The 25034-nt window shown below is 57.8% G+C and overlaps 1 protein-coding gene across 5 annotated transcripts; it reads left to right on the top strand.

Moving 5' to 3' along the window:
* The first annotated feature begins 4289 nt into the window (after positions 1 to 4289).
* LMNB2 (lamin B2) lies at positions 4290 to 24803 on the top strand. 5 transcript variants are annotated; one of them, XM_067734416.1, is made up of 12 exons: positions 4290 to 4602; positions 12941 to 13077; positions 17383 to 17539; positions 17622 to 17747; positions 19320 to 19490; positions 19601 to 19726; positions 19856 to 20076; positions 20172 to 20445; positions 20524 to 20631; positions 21138 to 21257; positions 21439 to 21552; positions 22164 to 24803. In XM_067734416.1, the coding sequence occupies exons 1-12, from the start codon at positions 4315 to 4317 to the stop codon at positions 22203 to 22205; spliced, it is 1884 nt and encodes a 627-aa protein (XP_067590517.1). In that variant the 5' UTR covers positions 4290 to 4314; the 3' UTR covers positions 22206 to 24803. The 5 variants fall into 5 exon arrangements, with proteins under 5 accessions (XP_067590517.1, XP_067590518.1, XP_067590519.1 ...); XM_067734417.1 differs by having other exon boundaries at positions 21396 to 21552; XM_067734418.1 differs by lacking the exon at positions 21439 to 21552.
* Positions 24804 to 25034: the final 231 nt, after the last annotated feature.

Below are 25034 nucleotides of genomic sequence, written 5' to 3'. Positions count from 1 at the left end.
CCAGCCCCAGATTCCTGAGCTCTGATCCTAGATTCCAGGTTTAGCCTCCAGGCTCAGGAACTGGGGTTCCAGAACCCGCCCTCCTCCGGGCTCTGGAATCAATGCCCTCCAGATCCAGGGTCCGGAATCCCAGCTCCCCAAAACAGGCTCCCGAATCAGGGTGCCCAAAATTCAGGCTCTGGAATCTCTGCCCCCCCCAGATCTGGAATCCACAGCCCCCCAGATCCAGGCTCTGGAATGAGCCCTCCCCCACCCAGTCCAGACTCCAGAATCCGCGGTCGCTCAGATCCAGGCGCCGGAATTCGGGATCAAGGCTCGCGATCCGGGCTGGGAGCCGTTTCGCTGAGATTTTGAAAAATCTGGCGCCAAACTCTGGCGCGGAGCTTGGGCGGCGGCGCAAAGGGGGAGGGATAGGGGAATGGGGAAGGGATGGGGGAGGGAGAGGGGACAGGGCCTGGCCGGACCTTCTCGGGTTCTGTGATTTCTCGCCCACCGCCCGCACCCTCCACCCTCAAAGCAGGCAGCAATTAGCCATTAACTTTTCTAGCGCCCTGGAATCAGAGGGTCGTGGGTTCGAACCCCGCTTCGTCCCGCCCCTGCAGGGGTTCCCGGGACAGGTCCCCGGATCGCCCCGTGCCTCAGTTTCCCGTCCTGGAAACGGGCCGAGCGCCACCCCTCGCCGCCGCGTGTCGCGCCTGGGGAGCCCGCGGAGTGCCCAGGCCTCGGGCTCCGGCGTGGGGAGGGGGTCTGGCCGCAGCTGTCGCCGCCCCGCCCGTTCAGCGCCAAAATTTGAAAATTGCCAACGCCTCCCAAACTGAACAAGGGGAGTGGACGCTCCGGCCGCACCCACGGGAAGCGCAGGGCTTTCTGGGAGTTGGAGTCCGGCCCCCAGGGGGGTCCGCGATTGGGGGGTGCGGAGGGCTCGCGGCACAGGTTAGGGCGGAGAGTAGGGGCGCAGCCGCGGAAAGGGGGGTTGGGGAGGATGGGGCGCGGGGAACAGCATTCCTGGAGGAGGGAACAGCACAGGCAAAGACCTGGAGACGGATGGGGCACCCACGTGCCAAGAGGGGCCAGCTCGGTGGGCGGCCTGTGGGACCCTGCAGGGTCTTGAATGGCAGGCTCCTGGGTGGCCCGGGGCGGTCGTCAGCGGGACCTGTGATGGGGAGGGGGTTGCAGCTAAGTCTGGGGGTGGAGGGGAGGAAAGATGACCCCATGCCACCCCCAAACCCAAACCCCCATCATTTTTCTCCCCTCGGGCCCCCACCTCCTGTAGTATCACTTACCCCTATTTTGCTTTAAACGCCCTCACGTTGTACCAACTGTGTTTTGCATTCGGTGTTCCTACTGTTATGAGGGAAAGGCGACGACATACGGTCCCCAAGTACAAGCTAGTTTTTGAGAGGCTAGTCACAGCCTAGCCAGGGACTCGTGCCTGCCTGGGTGCTGGGGCAGGGCAGGGGGCTTTGCTTCTGGCAAGAGGGGAATGTGCGTGAGTATCAGGATTCAAGACAGGAGAAAAAAAAAAAGGCTTCCCTGGTGGCGCAGTGGTTAAGAATCCCCCTGCTAATGCAGGGGACATGGGTTCGAGCCCTGGTCCGGGAAGATCCCACATGCCGCTGAGCAGCTAAGCCCATGCGCCACAACTACTGAGCCTGTGCTCTACAGCCCACCACAACTACTGAGCCGGCGCGCCACAACTACTGAAACCCGCGCACCTAGAGCCCGTGCTCCGCAACAAGAGAAGCCACCGCAGTGAGAAGCCCGCGCACCGCAACGAAGGGTAGCCCCCGCTTGCCGCAACTAGAGAAAGCCCGCGCGCAGCGGGGAGGCCGTCCCACCCCACACCCCAGAGGGCTGGTAAAGGAATCCAAGTTCTCAGTGTGTGATTTGCTGGGGTCCCCGAGGAAGGCTGTTTGCACCAAGTCCCCCGAGGTGAGATGTAAGGGGGGGTGGCCGTTCTCAGGGCAGAAAGAACAGCGGTGCAAGTTCCAGGGTTAGAGGAAGGAAGTGGTTCTCCACTGAGGGTGATTTTGTCCCCTCGGTGACATGTGGCAACATCTGGGGACATTTTTGGTTGTCTGGATCGGAGGGTGTGGTGGTGCTGCTGGCATCAGGTGGCCGGGGTGGGGGGAGCCCAGTGATGCCACCTGACATCCTACAATGAACAGGATGGTCCTCCCACAGAGAGTGATGGGGCCCAAATGTCCACAGAGCCGAGTTGGACAGACCCTGCTGTATCATTTTGCCTCTTCTAGGCATTTTATATGAGTGGACGCATATGCTGTGTGACCTTTTGTGTCTGGCTTTTTTTTTTTTTTCGGGTGAAGTAGAAAAGAATAGCTTTATTGCTTTGCTAGGCAAAGGGGGACACAGTGGGCTCGCACCCGCCAAAAACTGTGTGTCCCAACCTGGGGGAATTTGGTGAGGAGTTTTTATAGCAATAGTTCAAGGGGGGGTGCTGCTGATAAGGATTAGGGTGTGTGAAGGGCCTGTGCTCCTTTAATCTGGGCTCAGGTGGTCCCTTGATGAGCTTCTCAAGGTTACCAAACTGTGACCTTCTCTCTGGAACATCTTCCATCTGGTGGGGGGTTTTGTGCTGGTCTCAGGACTTAATGAAGCTCAGGTTCTTGATGTCTTGTCACAGAAAGAATTCAGTGAGGGACAAAACGATAGGTAAGAAGTGGATTTATTTAGAGAGAAACACACTCCACAGACGGAGTGTGGGCCATCTCGAAGGCAAGAGAGGCCTGTGTCTGCCTCCTTTCACTGAACATTTTTTTTAAAAAATGGAGGTATAGGGCTTCCCTGGTGGCGCAGTGGTTGAGAGTCCGCCTGCCGTTGCAGGGGACGCGGGTTCGTGTCCCGGTCCGGGAAGATCCCACATGCCGCGGAGCGGTTGGGCCCGTGAGCCATGGCTGCTGAGCCTGCGCGTCCGGAGCCTGTGCTCTGCAACGGGAGAGGCCGCAACAGTGAGAGGCCTGCGTACCCCTCCCCCCCCCAAAAAATGGAGGTATAATTGACATAACATTATATTAGTTTCAGGTGTACAAACTAATGATTCGATATTTGTATATCCTGGGAAACGATCACCACCATAAGTCTAGGTGACATCCGTCACCACAAATAGTTACAGGGTTTTTTCTCATATGATGAGAATTTTTAAGATCTACTCTTTTAGCAACTTTCAAATATGCAATATAGTATTATTAACTACCGTCACCATGCTGCCCATTACATCCCCATGATATTTATTTAATAACTGGAAATGTGTACTCTTTGACCCCCTTCACCCACTTCATACCCCACACCCACAGACACCAATCTGTTCTCTGTTCATATGAGCTTGGGCTGTACACATGAAACTAACACAACATTGTAAATCAACTATACCTCAAAACAAAAACAAAAACAAAAACACACATACACAAAAGAAAATGGCAAAACTTTGCTTATGGACATAAAAAGAAATTCAAATAAATAAAATAATTTAAAAGATGATTCAGGGCTTCCCTCTTGGCGCAGTGGTTAAGAATCCGCCTGCCAATGCAGGGGACACGGGTTCAAGCCCTGGTCCGGGAAGATCCTACATGCCGCGGAGCAACTAAGCCCGTGCGCCACAACTACTGAGCCTGTGCTCTAGAGCCCGCGAGCCACGACTACTGAAGCCTGCGCACCTAGAGCCCGTACTCCAGAACAAGAGAAGCCACCGCAATGAGAAGCCTGCGCACCGCAACAAAGAGTAGCCCGCGCTCGCCGCAACTAGAGAAAGCCCGCGCAGCAACGAAGACCCAACACAGCGAAAAATAAATAAAATAAAATAAATAATAAATTAAAAAAATAAAATAAAAGATGATTCAGGGTTGACAGCAATTCAGGAAAACAGACAATCTCATACATTGTTGCAAAAGGGTAAACTGGTAAACCTCTTCAGAGGACAACTTGACAGTATCTACATGAGCCTGGGGTATTTTTGATTTTTTTTTTTTAATTCCACATATCGGTGAGATCACCGAACATATTTCTGAGGTTCCTTCACCACCCCACCTTTAATTTTAATGAATCTCCAAAGAGGTAGGTAGGTAGGTTATACAAGAGGGGAAACTGAATCCCGGAAAGAAACCCGGTTTCACGCATTGGCCCAGCTGGGATTTGGAGCCCGGCGGTTTGGCTCCAGGACAGCGCGGGAAACTGAGCGGGAGACTACAGCTCCCGCCATGCCGCGCGCGGCGCCGGCCGGACTACAAGTTCCAGGCTGCCCCGCGGCGGCGGCGGCGGCGGGCTGCGGGCGCCATCTTGGTCGGCGGGTCGGATTGAATGAGCCCGCCGAGCCGCGGCCGCCGTTCCGAGCCGCGCGGACCCCGAGCCGCCGCCGCCGCCGCCTCCGCCGCCGCAGCCGCCATGGCCACACCGCCGCCCGGCCGCGCGGGCGGGCCCGCCACGCCGCTGTCGCCCACGCGCCTGTCGCGGCTGCAGGAGAAGGAGGAGCTGCGCGAGCTCAATGACCGCTTGGCGCACTACATCGACCGCGTCCGCGCGCTCGAGCTGGAGAACGACCGGCTCCAGCTCAAGATTTCCGAGCGGGAGGAGGTGACCACGCGCGAGGTGGGCGCTGCGCCGGGGGCTCTCGCTGGGGCGGGCCGGGCTCTCAAGGTCCCCGGGGGGCTTCGGGGACGCCCCTGCGAGAGGGGGAGACTGGGGCGGGCCCTGCCCACCGAGGCGTCCCCAGGGGGCTTCGGGGGCCCCGGCGAGGGTCGCACGCTTGGTTGGGCCCCGGCCTGTGAGTGTCCCCGGCGGGTTTCGGGGACCCCTCCAGTGCGAGAGGTGGAGACTGTTTCCTGCCCCGCCCATCGAGGGGTGTGGGGAGATCTCGGGGTCCCTCGAGTGAGGGGTGCAAGCCGGGGCGGACTTCTGTCTCTGAGAGTCCCCGGGGAGGTTCGGGGGGCCTGAGTGAGGGGTAGAGGCCAGAACGGACGCTCACGAGGGATTCCCCGGGGGTTTCTACCCCCGCTCCCCGTACGAGAGGTGGAGACTGGCGCCGGCCCCGCCCCCCGAGTGATCCCCTGAGAAACGTGCAGACTAGGGCGAGTCCCGTCCTCTGGTGGGTCCCCAGGGTATCTGGGGGGCCCCGAGTGAGGGTGCACCCTGGAGCAGGTCCCCACCCACGGGGGGTCTCCTGGGTGTTTCACGGATCCCATGAGTCTGGGGCTGACCAGTCCCCTGAGGGGGGTTGGCCTGAGTGAGGGGTGCAGACTGGGCAGGTCCCCTCCTCTGAGGGATCCCCAGGGGACCTTGGGGGTGTTGTGCCTGGGGAAGTGAAGGGGGGGGTCTGCCTGGGCAAGGGGAGATGGGGCAGGCTCTGCCCACCAAGGGATTCGGGGAGTTCTAGGGGGCCCCTGAGTGATGGGGTGTGAGCCAGGGTGGACCCCACCCCTAAGGGAGTTGTGGGGAGTCTTGAGGGATGTGTCTGGGTGTTCGGGTGTCCTAGGAGAAAACGGGGGAGGTTCTCGGGTCTCTGGGGAGACTGGGAGGCTCAGACCCTCTGAGGGGGTCCTGAGGAGGGGTGGGGGGTCTCAGGGGGGTCTCTGGGGTGAGTCAGTGGTCTCAGTTCTCCTTGGAACTTTGCAGGGGTCCTGTAATGAATCCTGGGGAGTTCGGTGATTGGGGTGGGGTTAGGCAGGAGGTTCGGTCTTTTACCGGGGCCTGGGGTGGGCGGGGGTCAGAGGGGGGGAATCTGATGTCTCCCTGGTCCCATGGGAAATTTGGGAGGCCCTTAGTTGGGCCCTGGGACCCCTTGGCTGGTTAGCAGGAGCCTAGTAGTCTGCTAGCCCCTGCCCCGTCCTGGGGGATGTGAGGGGAGGGGGAGGCATGAGTTCTTGGGGAACCAGCGGGAAGTTTTGGTGCAGACTGAGGGATAAGGGGCTGGACAAGCCCTGTCCCCTAAGGGGATGTGAGGGCTGGTGTCTGGGGGTCCTGGGTGGGGTGTGTCCGGACTGGCTGCCAACCTAGTGCCCTCCTTTTCTCCCACTGGCGCCCCCCCCAACCCCAGGGCAGGTCCTCAGAATAAGGGGGAGGGATGCCCGCCATGTGGTTCCCCTGTGGGCCCCGTGCAAGAGTCATGGTCTGAAGTTGGCACTTAGCGCTCTGAGCCTTGGCCTCCCACTCCGGAGAATGGGCCCAGTGACTGACTTCTGGGAGGAGAGCCTCAGGGGGCTGGGGAGGTGGGGGGGTCATTTCTGGGAGCCACGTACCCTCTGTGATCTTGGGCAAATCACTTAACTTCTCTGGGCTCAGTGCCTCTTCTGTAAATTGGAAATAATAATAAATACCTACTTTGGGGGCTTGTTTGTGGGGCCACAATGAGTTCACATTTGTTTTGTAGAATAAAAGCGATGAAGTGAAGGATCCCGTGGGTTCTGTTGTCCCTGTGATGGTCCCTAGGGTAGGGATGGTCCCAGAAGGTGTGGCTTGGGCATCCAGGGGGGTAGAAGCTTGGTGGCTGGTGGGGCTGTATCAGGTTGCCTGAGATTGGATTAAGGCTCGGGATCCAAACCTGCTTTTAATTTGTGACCTTGGGCAGGTCACTCAGCCTCCCAGAGCCTTGGTTTTGTTGTCTGTGCAATGGGGCTGGAGTGGTCCGACTCAGAGCGCGGCCACCTGCTTCAGCAGTGCGTGCACGTCCTCGGGATGCAGGCCCAGGTCCCCCCTGCCAGGCTGGTCAGCGCCCGGGATCATTCCCCCCAGCCTCTTGTCCCACCTGCGGGCTGAACCACCGTGCTGACCTTTGGGGGTGGCAGCCTAGTGGGCCTGATGGACGTGGGGTGCTGGACCCCGCTGGATGGATGTTGTGCTCGAGAGTGCATGCAGGGGCAGGGCCTGGGGAACTGGATGTGTCTGGGCAGCTGCCGAGGCTGGTTGGGATGCAGGGGAGCCCAGCCCCACGGTGAGCATCCCCCAGGGCTGTGCTCAAGATCTGGGGCCACCCAGGTGACAGGAGTGTTTGCAGCGGGAGTGGGGAGTTCCCACTAGCTTGCTGTCCTAGAGCTTGGGGGTGAGATGACAAATGCCCCTCTCAGCTGGACAGTGGAGAGGGCCGGTAACCTGCTGGAGCAAGAGGTGGTGTGGTCATGTGGGTGGCGCGAGTGACCTGCAAGTGGCCTGCAAGTGGCCAGGGTTACGGAGGGGCGGGGCTTGATGGGCGGGCCAGGCAGGTTCAGGGAGCCGCCAGGGCTCAGGCTGGGGCGGGCGGGATGAGGCACGGAGGGCGTGGGGGGCGTGGTGTGTCAGGCCTCCCAGAGGGCACTTTACCTGTTCCGCAGCTCCTCACCTGGAAGGAATCTGCCCCCAGGGGACACTGGGTGATGGCTGGGGACATCTGTGGTTGTCACACTTGGGGGGGGGGCAGGGATGCTGCTCCACACCCCGCAGAGCCCAGGAGGGTCCCCCACAGAGGATGATCTGGCCCCAAATGCCATTAGTGTCAAGGCTGAGAAGCCACTTAAGGAATCCTGTGATGATGCAGTTTAAAATGTTGTGAGCACACTGTGTGCTTGTAATCAATCCGAAGGGTCCAGGGGCATAAGGTAAAAAGTCAGATTCCCATCCACAAGCCTGGGCTGGCCACTTGTAGACTCTAGCCTTTCCCATCGGAAGTCAGATGATGCATCTTCTGGCCGGGTGAGCGGTAATGGGGCGAATGCCACGTGCAGATGTCACTGGAGGGTTTCTGGGAGGCTGGGGGCTGGCCAGATTTCTGTTTGAGAAGGATCAAGGGTGCTGAGGGGACAGGAGTGGGCCAGGGAGGGAGGGGGGTTCTCCGGGGAGCCTCCGCATCGGATGTTGAGTTCCTCTGGGCTTCGCTTTCTTCCCCCTTGCTGCCCAGGTGTCCCATTGCTGCGGGGGTCGGAGGGTGCTCCCCAGGTGGACCCCGGGAGCAAGAGCTGAGCTGGGCTCTGGGAGTTTGGGGAGGGCCGGTGTTTGGCTGTGGTTCTCAATCCCTGGGACGCAGGCGGGTCCTCACAGGGTAAGTCTGGGGCCCCAGGAAAAGGCCACGTCGGGTGACGCGAGCCCTGCTGCTCCACGGCAGCACACTTGCTGGGATTCCTCAAGCTCGGCGATCGTTCCGCACCGGCTGGAAAAGACAGAACTAAAGGCCCAAGCTGTGCCCGGGGCTCCCACAGGACTGTCCCAAGTGTCACAGTGCAGGGAGGCACAGGCCTGCCCGGAGAACCCCTGTTCACTGGTTGAAAGAGCCTTTGTGACATTGGCCATCTGCGCGTCCTCCTCTAGATAGAATTTTCTCCATCGTCCCAGTGCTGTCGATTGGGTTCGGCAGGTGTTTTCTGGAAAGGGCTGGAGTTGTTCTCAGCTTTGTGGGCTGATGGTTTCAGGCTTGAGCACTCAGCTCGGCCTTTGTGGTGGGGAAGCTGCCCCGGGCAGTACATGGAGGAATGCGCAGATTGCCTGACAATAAAGCTTTATGTATACACACTGAAATGTGCACTTCATATGGGTGCCTGTGTCATGAGATACCTTTTTCTTTTTGTTCACCCAGCCAATTTGAAAACATAAAAACCATTTTAGTCCCACAGGCTGGACAAAAACAGCTGGTGGGCTGGAATTTTGGCGCCTGGGCCTGAGTTTGCAGTCCTGGCTGTAGAGGATTGCCTTACTAAGACACACAGATGGGTGTGCACATGCGCGCACATGCCCAAAACGCTGTGAGAACCGAGCACGGACACATCTCGGGTCATTGCGCTGCACAGACACTGCATTTTTACAAATTGAAGGTCTGTGGCAACACTGCCTTGGGCAAGTCTGTTCCCTTCAGGTCTCTGTGTCACGTTTTGATCTTTCTCCAGATATTTCCAGTTTCTTCATTTGTGTTATTTGTTATGGTGATCTGTGATCAGTGACCTTTGATGTTACTACTGCAAAAAGATTACAACTTGCTGAGGCTCAGGTGACAGCATTTTTTAGCAATAAAGTATTTTTATTTTTTTTAATTTAAAAAATTTAAAAAAATTTTTTATTTATTTTTTTTTGGCTGTGTTGGGTCTTCGTTGCTGCGCACAGGCTTTCTCTAGTTGCAGCGAGCAGGGGCTACTCTTCGCTGCAGTGTGTGGGCTTCTTGCAGCGGTGGCTTCTCTTGTTGCGGAGCACGGGCTCTAGGCGCGTGGGCTTCAGTAGTTGTGGCTCACAGGTTTAGTTGCTCCACGGCATGTGGGATCTTCCCGGCGCAGGGATCAAACCCATGTCCCTGCATTGGCAGGTGGATTCTTATCCACTGCGCCACTAGGGAAGTCCTAATAGGGTATTTTTAAATAAGGGCTGTGCATTGTTTTTTTTGCCACAAGGCTATTGCACAGTCAATAGACTGCAGGATAGTGTGAGCATAAATTTTTTTTTTTAGCTGAGCCATGCGGCTTGTGGGAAAAAGATCCATTCCCAGGGATCAAACCCACGTCCTTGGCAGTGAAAGTGCAGAGTCCTAACCACTGAACCGCCAGGGAATTCCCTGGGCATAACTTTTTTAAAAAAAAAATTTATTTATTTATTTTATTTATTTATTTGGTTGTGCCGGGTCTTAGTTGCAGCAGGCAGGCTCCTTAGTTGCAGCTTGCCTGCTCCTTAGTTGTGGCATGTCGGTTCCTTAGTTGCGGCAGGCGGGCTCCTTAGTTGTGGCATATGAACTCTTAGTTGCAACATACATGTGGGATCTGGTTCCCTGACCAGGGATCAAACCTGGGCCCCCTGCATTGGGAGCACAGTCTTAACCACTGTGCCACCAGGGAAGTCCTTTTGTGTATAACTTTTATATCTACTGGGAAACCAAACAATTCGTATGACTCGCTTTATTGTGATACTCGCTTTATTGCAGGGGTCTGGAACGGGACCCTCTGTGTCCCTGAGGTCTGCCTGCTCTTTAACAAGACCCCCGAGAGTCACCCAAGATGGCCTAGGACAAGTGAGGCCCTCGCCTTGGGCACGGAGTCTAGTGGGACGCCCACGTTCTCGCTCACAGAGATGAACGCACGATGTATTTTGAATTGCTCGAGCTTACTTCTTTTTTTAAAAAAATAATTAATTAATTATTTTTGGCTGTGTTGGGTCTTCGTTTCTGTGCGAGGACTTTCTCTAGTTGCGGTGAGCGGGGGCCACTCCTCATCGCAGTACGCGGGCCTCTCACTGTCGCGGCCTCTCCCGTTGCGGAGCACAGGCTCCAGACGCGCAGGCTCAGTAGTTGTGACGCACGGGCTTCGTCGCTCCGCGGCATGTGGGATCTTCCCGGACCAGGGCTTGAACCCCTGTCCCCTGCATTGGCAGGCAGATTCCTAACCACTGCGCCACCAGGGAAGCCCCTCGAGCTTACTTCTTGGGTCAGTGTTAGGTGTATAGACAAAGGTTGAGGGCGGTACTGGGTCCCCATCAGCATCTCACGTCAGTGTGTCTCACAGCTTGCTCTCCGACAGTGCTGCATCACTTTAGCTTTGCTCAGATCTCCTGAGCTGACCCACCATCCTCTCTGCCCCAGGACCCCTCAGGACCCCTGTGACATCCAGGTCTCCCATCTCCTGGGCCCCTGTGGGATGTGCTGGTTCCCCACCTTTCCTGGTTCCTGGGGCCCTGGCAGCTGTGAGGTGGGGACAGGAGTGTCCCCATTGGGATTCATCTGGTGTTTTCTCATGGGCAGGCCGGGTTAGGGGTGTGAATGGTACCTTTTTTTTTTTTTTTTGGCCGCCCCGCGTGGTACATGGAACTTCCCCAACCAGGGATCGAACCCGCACCCACTGCAGTAGAAGCACAGAGTCCTAACCGCTGGACCACCAGGGAAGTCCCCATGAGTGGTATCTTAATGGGATATTTCAAAAGTCGAAATTAATGCTGACGTCCACTGTGGATAAGCATCAGGCGTACAGGCAGGATCTCGTGCTGGGTTTCCTGCCCCCTGAGCCCCAACAGTTTGTTCTGATCTCACCTTGATGTTCTGTCATGTTGGTCCATCTGCGCCCCTCGTGCCATGAGGGGAGGCTGGAGAGACAGGTACCCAGTAGGAACCCAGCCTGTGGGGCCGGAGAGCTTGTCTGAGATCCCTGTCTAGGTGCCAGGCCCTCCACTGGGGTTAGGAAAGTTCTGGAAGGTGACTGGATGGGCGGGGAGAGAGGGCAGAGACACATCCCCTGCGTGTCCCCCTCTCGGAATTGCCCCCAGCGGACTGCTCTGCCCCGTACCTTGACAGGTCAGGAGAGGGCAGTGTGCTGTCCTGTGCCTCAGTTTCCCCATTTGTGAAATGGGGCTAAGAGCCCATACCCCCCCTACCTGTGGGATGAAATGACCAGGAGTGCTGGATTGAGGTGGGAGAGCCAGGCCCCAGCCGGAGAGGGTGGGAGTCTGAGATCAGACTGGCTATTAAATCCCACCTCTTCTGGATTTGTTCTGACCTGCCTGGGACATTCCGGTTTGAACCCTCAAAAATCCCACATCCTGGAATCCCCTCGGTCCCAGGCAAACGGGGATGGTGGTCACCCAACCAAGTGGCAGGTCCTTGGCAGCTCCCCTGAGCCTCGTCAGCTCAGGGGCCTTTCCTGTGCAAGGGAGGGGAGTGACCCTCCCAGGCCTTAAGTTGACCTCTGACCCATGTCACAGACACTCACTGCTCTGTTGTAGTTTTGTGGGAAATGGTGCCACTTTCAAAGCCAGCTGCCTTGTCACCCTCTGCCTTCTGTGTCAGCTCCCAAAAGTGTTTTAACAACTTTATTGAGGTATAATTCCCGTCTCATGCAGTTCACCCAGTTAAACTCTGCTCTAAGTTCAGGAGTGGTTAATATATTTAGAGCTGTGCAGCCATCTCCCCAAAGGAAACCCCTTCTTGGGGAGGGGCAAGATAGGGTAGGGGATTAAGAGGAACAGACCGTTATGTATGAAGTAAATAAGCTACAAGGATATATTGTACAACACAGGGAGTATAGTCAATATTTTTTAGTAACTATGAATAGAGTATAACCCTTAAAAATTGCGAATCACTGTCATATACCTGAAACTTATATAATATCGTACATCAACTATATCTCAAAAAAAACATAACAAAACAGAATTGCACTAAAAAAAAAAAAAAAGAAGCCCCGGCCCCATTAGTGGTCACCCCCTCACCCTCATCCAGTCGTTTGACATGAACCCACTGTCTGTCCCTGGGGATTTGCCTGTTCTGGACGTTTCCCATCGATGGAATCACACACCGTGTGTCCTCCTGTGTCTGGCTTTTCTCACTGAGCATCGTGTTCTCAGGGTCTGTCCACGTTGGAGTGAGTGTCAGGGCGTCACCCTTTCTCACAACTGAGTGGTGCTCCCATGTGTGGAGGGACCACATTCTGTTTATCTGTCATCTGCTGATGGGCATTTGGGTTGTTCCCACGTTGGGGCCATGAGGAGTGATGGGGCTGTGAACGCATGCGCCTGGGTCTTGTGTAAGATGTGTGTTATTTCTCCCGGGTAGATTCCTGGGGGTGGAATTGCTGGGTTGGTGGTTGCTCTGTTTGTCCATCTGAGGAAATGCCAGACTGTCTGCCATGGTGGCTGTACCGTTTTAATCCCCTGGCCGTGCGTGGAGGTGCCGATTCCTCCCTAACCTCACCAGCACTTGTTCGACTGTCATTTCCACGGTAGCCATCCTCGTGGGGGGGAGGTGGTGTCTCACTGTCCTGTTGGTTCCAGATATTTGTAAACACGCTCACGGCCCTGTGCCCCTTGGCGCGGGGCAGGGAGGCTGATGGGAGACCTGAGGTGTGTGCCCAGCTGGCAGGTGCGGCCTAGCGGCGGGCAGTGATGGGGACCAGTGACCTGGACAGGCTGGTGTGGCCCGGGGCAGGTGGGGCAGTGTCGGGGTGAGTGGGAGCCGTGTTGGTGGGGAAGGGTGGGCTTCACCTCGGCCTGGCTGTCCCCCCAGGTGAGCGGCATCAAGACACTGTATGAGGCAGAGCTGGCTGATGCCCGCCGGGTGCTGGACGAGACGGCCCGGGACCGAGCCCGGCTGCAGATCGAAACTGGGAAGCTGAGGGCCGACCTGGAGGAAGCCAACAAGAGGTGGGGCTGCAGCCGGCACGATGTCACCTGATTCTGGGGCGCACAGGGGCCCGGGGCAGGGGTTGTCGCCCTGTGCGAGGTGGCGGCTCCCGTCTGAGCGGGGCCCCCGGCTCGGGCAGCCCTCCTGGGAGCGGGCCGTGTGGGTTCTGGGGGCCGCTGGGTGGGTGGGTGCGGCCTCTGTGGCCTGGCCCTCTGGCCGCCCCGTCTAGAGCCTTTATCCCCCAATATAATTTGGCCCCAGGAAGAGTTAAAACCCAGCAGCTCTCCTGGGACTGAATCCCTGGTAGCTGGTAGCCCTGTGCCTTTCCCCTTCCCCAGAGGAGGGGTGCCCCAGGTCACAGAGCCCAGCCGGGGAAGCCGGGGGCGGCGGGTGACCTTCTCTTCCCGTTCTTGAGCACCGTCTCCCACCTGCTCCCGAGTAGAAGGCTCAGGAAATTTGGAGGACAAGGCGGTGCTGGTGGTGATGGTAGCAGAAGGAATAAAGTGATGTAAACTCGTGGAGTGTTTAGATAAAGGACTCCGTGAGGGACACCAGATCTCCTCCCTGCTGACGGCTACCCCAGCAGGTCCTGGCTGGCATCAACTCCGGTTAGAGGGGAAGCCGAGGATGAGGTGTGGGGAGGAGTCATCCATGGTCCCTTGGCGTGGCAGGGACCAGGACTGAGGCCTGGACCCGGGCTCCAGTCCCCATTCATAGTCCCAGCAGCAGCTGACTGCCACCTTCACGTTTGCAGGGTTCTTTTTCATTTTTTTCTAATTAGTAGACTTCTAAATTATTATTAATAGAGATTTTTTTTGTTTTTGTTTTTGAACAGTTTTAGGTTTACAGGAAAATGAGTGGAAAGTACAGGTTTCCCCAAATCCCTCTCCAGGGTCCCCGATGATGACCACCTTGCAGTAATGGGTGTGCCGCCTTGTCACGATTGAAGAGCCAATTGTTTTTTTTTTTTTTGCTGTACGCGGGCCTCTCACTGTTGTGGTCTCTCCCGTTGCGGAGCACAGGCTCTGGACGTGCAGGCTCAGCGGCCATGGTTCACAGGCCCAGCCACTCCACGACATGTGGGATCTTCCCGGACCGGGGCACGAACCCGTGTCCCCTGCATTGGCAGGTGGACTCTCAACCACTGCGCCACCAGGGAAGCCCGAAGAGCCAATATTAATGCATTCTTCTTAGCTGAAGTCTGTAGTTGACATAGGGGTTCTCCGTTGGTGTCCTGCAGTCTCTGGGTTTGGGCAAATGTACACTGACACGCGTCCACCATCACAGTATCACACAGAGTAGTTTCACTGCCCTGAAAATCCCCTGTGCTCCTCTGACTCATGCTTTCTCCCAACCCCTGGAAACCAAGGATCCTTTTTTTTTTTCCCAAGGATCCTTTTACTGTCCCCACATAGCTCTGCCTTTTCCAGAATGTCCTGGAGTTAGAATCACTGTGTGTTGCCTTCTCAGACTGTCTTCTGTCACTTGGTGATGTGTTTCTGGTTCCTCCGTGGAAGAGAACAGAGAGCCCAGAGACAGACCCGCACAGTATAGTCACCTGGTCTTTGATGAGCAGCAAAGGCAATCTGTATACTTTTAAAACAGCCAGGTAAACTGGATATCCCATCAATTTATTACTTTTTTTTTTTTTCCCTTTTGGCTACACCTCCCGGCTTGCGGGATCTTGGTTCCCCGACCGAGGATTGAACCCACGCCCTCGGCAGTGAAAGCGCGGAGTCCTAACCACTGGACCACTAGGGAATTCCTAATTTATTACATTTTTTAATTAAAAAGGGACTTGAGCTTCTTGGAGAAGATTAGGAGAATTCTGGAATTCCCCCGGCCCCTCTCAGGCCCTGAACCTCCCAGACACCTTTAACCTGCGTGTTGCTCCTTGTCTGGGCCGAGAGGTCACGTTTCTTTCTGCTTATCAGAGTCATAGATACTCCCTGGCGAGAAAGCAGATAATGCATTTAATTTCAAGAGAAAAATGAAAGTCTCCATGAGCCTCTGCCCAGACAGAATCTCCGAGGCCAACCTGGTGCATTTCTTTTCCACCTTTTTAAATTTAAACTCAAGGTGGACGCCGTCAGACAACACAAGGCTTTCCTGACCTCGAGCCTGGTCATCGATGGCACCTGTGTCGTGATGCCGTCCCAGCCCCTCGGCCGTGTTCCAGGCTCCTGCGACAGCTTAGGGTAGCAGCTGTGTCCGCCGTCGGGCACCCGGGCTGGTGGCTTTTGCTTTGGCCCCTGCTCTGGGAGGAAAGCTTCCCGGGCTGTGGGCACTCACATCCACAGGTGCTTTGCCCAACAGCCTCGCTTCCTGCTCTTCGGCTCGCAGCCCTCACAGACAGGTGTGGGTGACACGTGACAGCGAGCAAGGTGAACCTCCTGACAGGTTACAGCAGTGCTTTTCTTTTCCTACCAAATATATCGCGAAAACTGTGATGATGGAAACGCAGGTGGTCAAGTGGAGGACTGACAGGCCGGGTGCTCCCGCCTAATCCTCCCGGAATTAGGGCTCCAGGGGAGGAATCTGCTTTCGCGCCTGGAAGCTGTTAAGAAGCAGGCACGTAAGCCAGTGAGGGCTGCTGGCACCCCTGCTTTCTGGACCATTCTGTGTCGTTCTGCAGAGCCCTAGCATGGGGTGAAGACGTCTAGAAATCTGTCACGTTTCCTGATCCCTCTGCTGCTGTCGCCCTCGCCTTGTGGCTGACCTTGACCTGCCTGCGCGCCTCACCTCACTCCTCTGCACTCTGCTCTGCCCGACGCCCCGATCCTGCCAAAGACGAGGCCCAGCCCCTGGCTTCACGGCTCCGGCTCAAGGGCCACGCCCAGCAGCTCCTGCCCCGCACACACCCGTCCCCTCCTGCTTCATCCAGCCTCGGACCGCGCCGGTCTCAGCTGAGGGCAGCACGTTGCACTGCTGTCTGCACCTATGAGAAAGTTCTCCACGGAGACAGGGGTGTTGGCAGATGTATCTCTAGTGTGAGGACGGTCTTTTCATGAAGCTGGTCTTCAGGAATGATGTGTCAGATGGTTCTAGTTTCCCCAAACCCTCCAGGGATGCGGGATTTGCAGCCCCACGCCGTGAGTGGAAGAACTGGGACTGTGTGGCTTAAGCTCAGGAGTGTGGGCTGCAAGCCCCCAGACCCTCATAGAGGCCATCGTGCAACACCCGCACAGAGCTCCTGTGAGGACGGGGTCGGCCTGGAGGCCGAAGTCACCGGACTTTCTGCCCCGTCCCCTCGAACTGGTGTGGTGTTGCCAGTGGTTGTCACCCAGGGTGGTCCGGCCCCCAGGGGACACCGGGCATGGTCCTGGGGACGTCTGTGGTTGTCAGGACCAGGGAAGGGGGTGGGCTGCCAGGGCTGCTGCTCCACCTCTTGCAGTGCTCACTGGGAGAGACCCTGGCTGTCCCCCCTGCTGCCAGGCAGTTTCAGTTCCTTGGTGGGGAAGTGGGCAAGCTGTCAACCCCAAGGAGATTTAGAGCAGCGTTCAGAAATGTTCCCCCTTTTTTAAGAGTTGTGTGTTAGAAAAGTCTGTTTGGCATCTTAAATATTTCATGTTGGAGATAATTGTCTCTTAGAAGCTGGGCAAGCCCGCCTAAAATAGCTTAAGTTTACAAATGAGATCGACTTTTCAAAGACCGAGGTTTTTTGTTTTTTTTTTTTTGCGGTACACGGGCCTCTCACTGTTGTGGCCTCTCCCGTTGTGGAGCACAGGCTCCGGACGCGCAGGCTCAGCGGCCATGGCTCACAGGCCCAGCCACTCTGCGGCATGTGGGATCTTCCCGGACCGGGGCACGAACCTGTGTCCCCTGCATCGGCAGGCGGACTCTCAACCACTGCGCCACCAGGGAAGCCCCAGGCCGAGGTTTTAATTTGTTACTTTAATAAATTATACACAGGGAATTCCCTGGTCGTCCAGTGGTTAGGACTTGACACTTTCACTGTCAAGGGTGCAGGTTCGATCCCTGGTCAGGGAACTAAGATCCTGCAAGTCGCACGGCGTGGCCAAAAAAAAAAAAAAGTAAATAAATAATACATTAAAAAAAAAAATCAGAGTTCTCCTCTAAATGACCCTTCCTGTGCCCAAAAGTCTTGGAAAAGGACATGAAAACCCACGTCTTGAGGGTTATTTTGAGCGGCTGGCGGGGTCCCCCTGATACAGAGTGTGTTTGAAGATGGGGCACCTTTGGTGCCAAGAGGTGAGGCCGTGCTACTGAGAGGGATGCTAGGTCGGGACCCGGGGCCCAGAGGCAGACGTGAAGTTGGCCTTGGGCATCGGGGCTGCCTGCTAACTTCTGCCCCTGACTTTCAGCGCAAAGAAGAGGGAGGGCGAGCTGACGGTGGCCCAGGGCCGCGTCAAGGACCTGGAGTCCGTGTTCCACCAGAGTGAGGCAGAGCTGGCCGCTGCTCTCAGCGACAAGCGCGCCCTGGAGAACGACGTGGTGGAGCTGAGGGCCCAGCTGGCCAAGGTAGCTGTGGGTGGGCTGCAGGCCCCCAAGAACCGCCTGCTGAGGCAGACAGCGTCACCAGCTGCTTGTCCCACGTCTTCAGGCGGAGGATGGGCACGCAGTGGCCAAAAAGCAGCTGGAGAAGGAGACGCTGATGCGCGTGGACCTGGAGAACCGCTGCCAGAGCCTGCAGGAGGAGCTGGCCTTCCGCAAGGACGTCTTTGAGGAGGTGGGGCCCCACCCGGCGGAACCGGGGTGCTCCCTCCTTCCCACGTCACCCTGATGCCCACCTCTGTCGTCACGTGGCCGTCACTCTCTGTCTCTCCCCTGCTCATCTGTGTCTTCCGAGGACACTCGTCCTCAGACTTAGGGCCACCCGGGTAATCCAGGATGGTCTTGAGACCCTTAATCACATCTGCAAAGACCCTTTGTCCAGGAAGGTCACACTCACAGGTTCTGGGGACCAAGACATGGGCACACCTTTTGGGAGGGCCGCAATTCAGCCCCCTGCAGACCCTCCCCCGCCTCCTCATCGCTGGGCCTCGGGGCTCCCCGGGCCCTCCCACCTCATCACAGCCCATTGTGCTGTCGTGGTGCAGAACAGAACCCTGGGGGCCGGGCCACTTCCCACGCTCACTGCTCTGGAAGAGTGCTGGCGGGAAGGGTGCCCATGCAGCCACAGAGCGGCTTCCAGCTCCAGCCAGGCCCCGCTCTAGCCAGAGCGGCCAGGGGCGCCAAGAAGCAGCTCACATCTGTCAGGGATCCCGTGAGGAGGCCACGTGGGGGGGGGGGGGCGGGGGGGGAGGGTCCCTGAGGTGGGCCTGGGGGCGGGTGGGCATTCTGCTGAGGGTCCACCACACTCCTTTGTAAATGCTTGACTTTCTTTAGAAACAATTCCTATTGTTCCACAAACCGGTGCCAGAGATGAGTGACTGAGGTCTGTGGAGTGAGCTTCGTCTGAGGCCCTGAGCTCTGGGGCTGCCCCCTGTGCCCTTGACTCCACCGCTGTCTGGTCAACTCCTGGCACATGTGGCTGGGGCATCTGTCAGCTGGTCACTGTCTCGACCCACTGCTGTCCTGTCTCGGACCTCAGACACCCGGGATGGGCTCCATCAGGAATTCTTTTTTTTAATAACAGCTTTATTGAAACATTCCCATACCAGAAATCTTTCAAAGTTTACAATTTAGACTGGATTTTTAGTCCATTCACAGAACTGTGCAGCCATCACTGCTTAATTCCAGAACATTCTGTCACCCCCCAAAAGAAACTGTACCCGTTACCATTAGCGTTCCAGTTTTTTTTAATATAACAAAACTATTTTAAAGTATACAATTAATTTAATGAAATTTAGCACATTCACAGTATTGTGTAACCATCACCTCTATCTAATTCCAGAACATTCCATCACCCCAATAGAAGCCCCGTCCCCATCAGCAGTCACTGCATCCCCCTCCCCAGTCCTTGACAACCACGAACCCACTCTCTGTGTCAGTGGATCTGCCTGTTCTGGACGTTTCCGTCAGTGGAATCACACGCTGCGTGTCCTGTGTCTGGCTTCTCTCACTTCTCTCGTGTTCTCAGGGTCCATCCACGTTGTAGCGAGTGTCAGGGCTTCACCCCTTTTCATTACTGAGTGTTGCTCCCATGTGTGGAGGGGCACGTGTGTTGATTGGCCGTCAGCTGGGAGACGCTGGGCAGCCGCTCTTCAGTGGTTGTGAACCGTGTCCTCGGTCCAGCCCCTGGTGGGTCCAGGACGCTGGTGAGCAGGCCGGGGCAGTGAGCGCGCGGCTGTGTCCCCAGGAGGTGCGGGAGACGCGACGGCGACACGAGCGGCGCCTGGTGGAGGTGGACAGCAGCCGGCAGCAGGAGTATGACTTCAAGATGGCCCAGGCACTGGAGGAGCTGCGGGCGCAGCACGATGAGCAAGTGCGGCTGTACCGCCTGGAGCTGGAGCAGACCTACCAGGCCAAAGTGCGCGTGTGCCCCGCCCTGCCCCACCGGTGCCGCGCCCAGCCCCGCCCAGCCCCACCCAGCCCCGCGCGGGCTTTCCCGGGCTCTCACGCGCTCTCGTGTCCCCGCAGCTGGACAACGCCAAGCTGAGCTCCGACCAGAACGACAAGGCCGCCAGCGCCGCTCGGGAGGAGCTTAAGGAGGCCCGCATGCGGGTTGAGTCCCTCAGCTACCAGCTCTCCGGCCTCCAGAAGCAGGTGACTGGCCAGAGCCCCCTGACCCCTCCTCAGGCCCCGTCCCGTCGTCCCTACCGCTGTCGTCGGTGCGGGGAAGAGGCCCGGAGGTGGCCGGGCTTCCCCCTGTGACGCGCGTGGACCCCGCCCCAGGCGAATGCGGCCGAGGACCGGATCCGGGAGCTGGAGGAGACCGTGGCCGGGGAGCGGGACAAGTTCCGGAAGATGCTGGACGCCAAGGAGCGGGAGATGACGGAGATGCGGGACGTGATGCAGCAGCAGCTGAACGAGTACCAGGAGCTGCTGGACGTCAAGCTGGCCCTGGACATGGAGATCAGCGCCTACCGCAAGCTCCTGGAGGGCGAGGAGGAGAGGTGGGCGCGGCGCGGCGGGGGTGGGGGTGAGGCGAGCGTGTTGTCCCGGGCCGGGCGGGTTGAGTCACCAGGCACCCCGCGACCCCGCCCCCCAGGCTGAAGCTGTCCCCCAGCCCGTCATCGCGCATCACCATCTCGCGGGCCACATCGAGCAGCAGCGGCAGCAGCGTGTCCGTGTCCGGGCGCCTGGGCCGCAGCAAGCGGAAGCGGCTGGAGGTGGAGGAGCCGCTGGGCACGGGCTCCAGCGGCACCGGCTCCAGCAGCAGCAGCTTCCGCCTGGCCCAGCAGGCCTCGGCCTCGGGCAGCATCAGCATCGAGGAGATCGACCTAGAGGGCAAGTTCGTGCAGCTGAAGAACAGCTCGGACAAGGTGAGGCCCCCACCCAACCCGTGGGGAGCCCGCTGGGTCTTCTCGGAGACGTGGGCCAACGCCCGTCCCCTTTGCCAGGATCAGTCTCTGGGCAACTGGAGGATCAAGAGGCAGATCCTAGAAGGGGAGGAGATCGCCTACAAGTTCACGCCGAAGTATGTGCTGCGGGCCGGCCAGACGGTCACGGTAGGTGGCTGCGGAGAGGGAGCGGGCAGGATGTGAGGTGCAACTGGGATGGGGTGGGGGGACGGGGGTGCAGGGGGAGAGCATTACAGGGATGGAGCCCCGGCGCTGAGAACAGCTGCCTGCTGTCACAGATCACCTGTGTGCCAGTGTTTCTTCATCCGGGCTTCCCTGGAGCCCTTGGGAGGGCCTAAGTGATGTGCTGGGGGTCCATGGTGGAGGTGGGGCTGAGTCCAGGCTGTCTGTCCAGGCACTGGTGAGACACATGACAGCCAATAGGCATGGACTCTAGGGCTTCCGATTCCAGCCTGGCCCGTTTGCCCTGGTCACTGTGAACCTCAGTCTCTTCTACCATACCCTGGTGACTGTCATCTCTAGCCAGGACCCAGTAGGGCCAGGAGGATTAAACACCCAGGGCATCGAGGGAGCCTGTGATAGAGGGCCGGCTGGTGGTACATGCCACTGGGACCGGAGCTGACATTAACCGGGAGGCCCTCCTGTGTCCCCAGGTATGGGCAGCCGGTGCAGGGGTGGCTCACAGCCCCCCGTCAACGCTCGTGTGGAAGAGCCAGAACAGCTGGGGCACGGGCGAGAGCTTCCGGACCATCCTGGTCAATGCTGACGGGGAGGTGAGCACCTCCCTCTGCCTCGGTCCTGGCGTCCCTCCTGGGGTGGGGACTTGGCCAGCAGGGCACGTGAGCGCAGCTTGGGCCGGGTCCTGGGCAGCCGAGCATCCTGACCACCTCGCCTGTGGGCTGGGCCCCCAGCACCTGGGGTGGCCGTCTGCAGCTGCTGTGTCGTCTTGCACAGGAAGTGGCCATGAGAACCGTGAAGCAGTCCTCGGTGGCGCGGGAGGCCGAGGACGGGGAGGAGGGTGAGGACGAGGCGGCCGAGTTTGGAGAGGAGGATCTTTTCCATCAGCAGGTAGAGGCTCCCAGGCGGCACGCGCACACTCGCACGTGCACACGCCTGTGGGCCCTGTTTACGCAGCTGCTCTGGGCACCTCCCAGGTCTCGCCCTGGCTCGGCCAGGCCGCAGAGCTCACAGCCAGAGGCAGGCCATGGAGCCAGCTGCCCTCACCTCCCGGGCTTGCTTGTTGTGTGGACCTTAGGGTACTGGCCCGGGCACCCTGGGAGTGGGGTGTTCAAAGCCTGTTGCATCTCAAAGTGACTCTGGTGGAGCCCCGAGGGTTCTCAGCGAACCCCCTGTTACCACGTTTCCTCCAGAGTGGGGTGCTGGTGGCTTAATAATGGCTTTGGGGGGAAGGTGGGGAGCCAAGGAACCACACTGAATGAGATATAAGTGCAAGACGCTCCGGGGTCTGAAACAATTGTACCGTGTTCTGTAGCTCAGAACAGAGGTGAGGGAGACATGGAAGGTTCTGGAACAGGGACCATTGAGGCTGGGGTCATCTTGCTGGGAGCTGAGCTTTCTCATGGTGGCTCAGGCCCTGCCCCTGTCCAGCCCCTCCTGGAGGGGGCTGGGGCCACCAGCCACCTTCCTGGCCTCCTCACTGGTGCCGTCCTTCCTTGCAGGGGGATCCGAGGACCACCTCTCGAGGCTGCCGCGTCATGTGAACCGAACATGCCTCGTCACACGTCTTTCTTTATCCAGGGCCACTGAAAACTATTTTTATATCGTTGGCTTCTTTAGTCCTTGGTACATTTCTAGAGAGTTTTTAAGCGAACTGCCAGAGCGTGGGGGTGGGTCTCTGCTGAACTTTCCTGTCGCTGGGTTTCCCTGGGCCCTTCATCACCACTGTCCAGAGTGTTAAGTGCCCCGTTCTCACCTTTCAGTTGAGTTTGGGGCCCAGGAGCCGAGTGGCTAGCGGGCTTTGGGCTGGGAGTCCAGGGGGCCCGTCCACCGCTTCGGTCTCAGCTGCAGCCTGGGGTCAGGGCGGGAGAGGAGGCCTGAGGTGGACAGAGCAGAACTGCACGTAGGAATCCAATAGTTGTTTGTTTTATTAAGCTTTTAAAAAAACCAGATTCAGAATCCAGGTTCTGACCTGGTGGGGGGAAGGGGCACCCTGTGGAAGTTTGGTGGCTCAGCCAGCCGAGCGCCAGAACAAGGGAATCGCAGGCTTTTGCCGTCAGGCCTGGGCTTGGGGTTTGTCACAGTTTCTGCTCTGCTCTCAGGAATGGGGTGCGTGGGGTCGGCCTCCTGGCTCCCTCTCTGGCTGCTGGAGCCTCACGCTTCTGGGGCTCTCTGCAGCTGAGTTCCTCACCTTACGGGGATCCGTTATAAGACTTGTCCTCAGGTAAGCCTTGAGGGGACAGGTGTGACGAATTCGGAAACAAATGCCTTGGGCTCCAGCACGATGTCCACCTGTAACCACCGCTTCCCACCCTCCCGTCGGAGGAGGGTGACTTCAGGGCGAGACGCTGGACTCCCCGTGCTCCGACTCCGTGCCTTGTGCACAGGGCACGCTGACTCACGTGTATTCTTGGGCATGTACTAATATCGCGGCTTCCTCTGTAACTTCTTGCTGAAATGGTGTTCCTGAGACAGACCTGCCCGGGCCAGTTGACCGCTACGGGATGGCTCCATGTCACGGTCCAGCTTCTGGCCGCCTGGCCGCCCCCTCCCTGCATCAGCTTACCTTCGACGCCTCTGCCACGTAGATACACAGAAGTTATTTTTTTAACGGATATTTATTTTTTTACATCGGTCAGTACACACATTGCCTGGATCCCACCTCAGGGGCTCATGTATGCCAGGGTCACCAGGACAGTCCCCCGAGGGGGTGGCATTGGGGCGCCTGTCTCTGTGGGCTCTGAGGCCCCAGACGGCAAACTTCTTTCAGTAAGCGCAGCTCAAGTCTTAAAAGACGCAATACTGAGCCACGGAGGTGGCCTGCCCCCACCCCAGGCCGGGAGCAGCCCACCTGCGTCCTTTCCCTGGGAATCGATCATGGCGACGAGGGCCCGAGGCCTGAGCCCCAGGCCGGGAAGGTGCCAGTGGCCGACAAAACTAAGCTGCTTCTGAGTCTAGAATCCCCTGCAGACTCTGGCTTTAAGTCCGAGCACCTTTCCGTGGCCACCTGAGTCCCTGGACCGCGGGCTGTCTTCCTTCTCCCAGAAGTAGCAGGAGCTGAGGGAGCGTGAGGGTCTGGGGAGCCTGATGAGATGCTGGGAGGGTGGGGCTGGGTGGCACTCAAGCAAGTGGGAACTGCACTGGCTACATCCTTCAAGGTATTTTGAGAGTCTCTGGGGATCAGAGGTCTGTCCTGGAATTTGGGGTCTGAATTGCTGAAGCAGTTTTGCAGGCTGGGCTCGAGGACAGGAAGGAAGGGAGAGGGCCCCACCCTCCCTGCAGGCCCAGAGGTCCTGAAAAACAGCCCCAGGGCTGCCCTAGTGCCTGCAGAGCCCCCAGGCTCACTGGTAGGGGTTGTTCCCAGCAGATGAATTTTCTTGCCTGCTTGAGATCTTGGGTGGAGCCTGAAGTGGCCCAGACAGGCGCTGGGATGCCCTTGGCTGGTGGGGGGAGGGTGCACTGGACTGGTGGCCACTTGTGGCTGGAGGCTGGTGACCGTCATTGGTAATCAAGTATTTGAAAACACGGAGCAGAGTCCAATGTTACAATGTCAGCCAGGGCCTGGGAAATCGAATTTGCATTTGTCCTTAAACATACTTAACATTAAGCCACTTAAAATGATGCAGAAGCGATTCTTTTTTCTAAGCCCCTGTCATGTGATGAGGAGCACCCTTCCGGAGAAAACCCACTCTTCCCAGCCCTGGGGAGGGACGGCCTCCGGGGATGTGGCCGGCAGGAATCAACCCCTGGGAGACACCAGTGCCTCCCCCCGCTCCCCGCCCGCGGTCTGGGCGCTCAGCTGTTGCCACAGCAGCCAAGCTCAGACTTGGGCTCGTTTTTACCCACACCGTCTACCCAGCAGTTCTATTTATATCAGCATATCCGAGCTGGGACTGACATTCCTCAAGGACATTAAAGCTACTGGAAAGGTCTTAATTCTGAGCCCGAAAGGGATCATCAGCACTACACGCTAGTGGGCTCGGTTTCAAGAACTCGGCTGTTTGGACACGTTTCAGAGATCTGTTGGTGGTTTTTACGATGCATGCCAAACGTGTGGTCTTTTGTTTTCTCCGATTTGTAATACACGTTTTATGACTGGAAACTTTTTTATACAACACTCCAATAAACATTTTGGTTTTAAATTCTCCCTCTGAGTCTACTCCCACGCCAGGCTGCTGAAGCAGGAGCCCCAGCCCCTAGTGAAGCGGGTGTCTTAGGATCCTACCCTCTGGTCCCGCGGCCCCCTAGTTTTCTGCATTCTTTTCCCACCTGATGCACTGCCACTCCACAGTGCTTTTGGTCACGTGACGCCCTGGTTTAGCACGGAGGGACCCTTGGCGGGGCGGAGCCTGAGCGCGGAGGGGCGGGCCTCT

The sequence above is a fragment of the Pseudorca crassidens genome, chromosome 3, assembly GCF_039906515.1.
Source record: "Pseudorca crassidens isolate mPseCra1 chromosome 3, mPseCra1.hap1, whole genome shotgun sequence".
Taxonomy (NCBI): domain Eukaryota; kingdom Metazoa; phylum Chordata; class Mammalia; order Artiodactyla; family Delphinidae; genus Pseudorca; species Pseudorca crassidens.
This window is presented reverse-complemented; position numbering and strand designations above follow the sequence as displayed.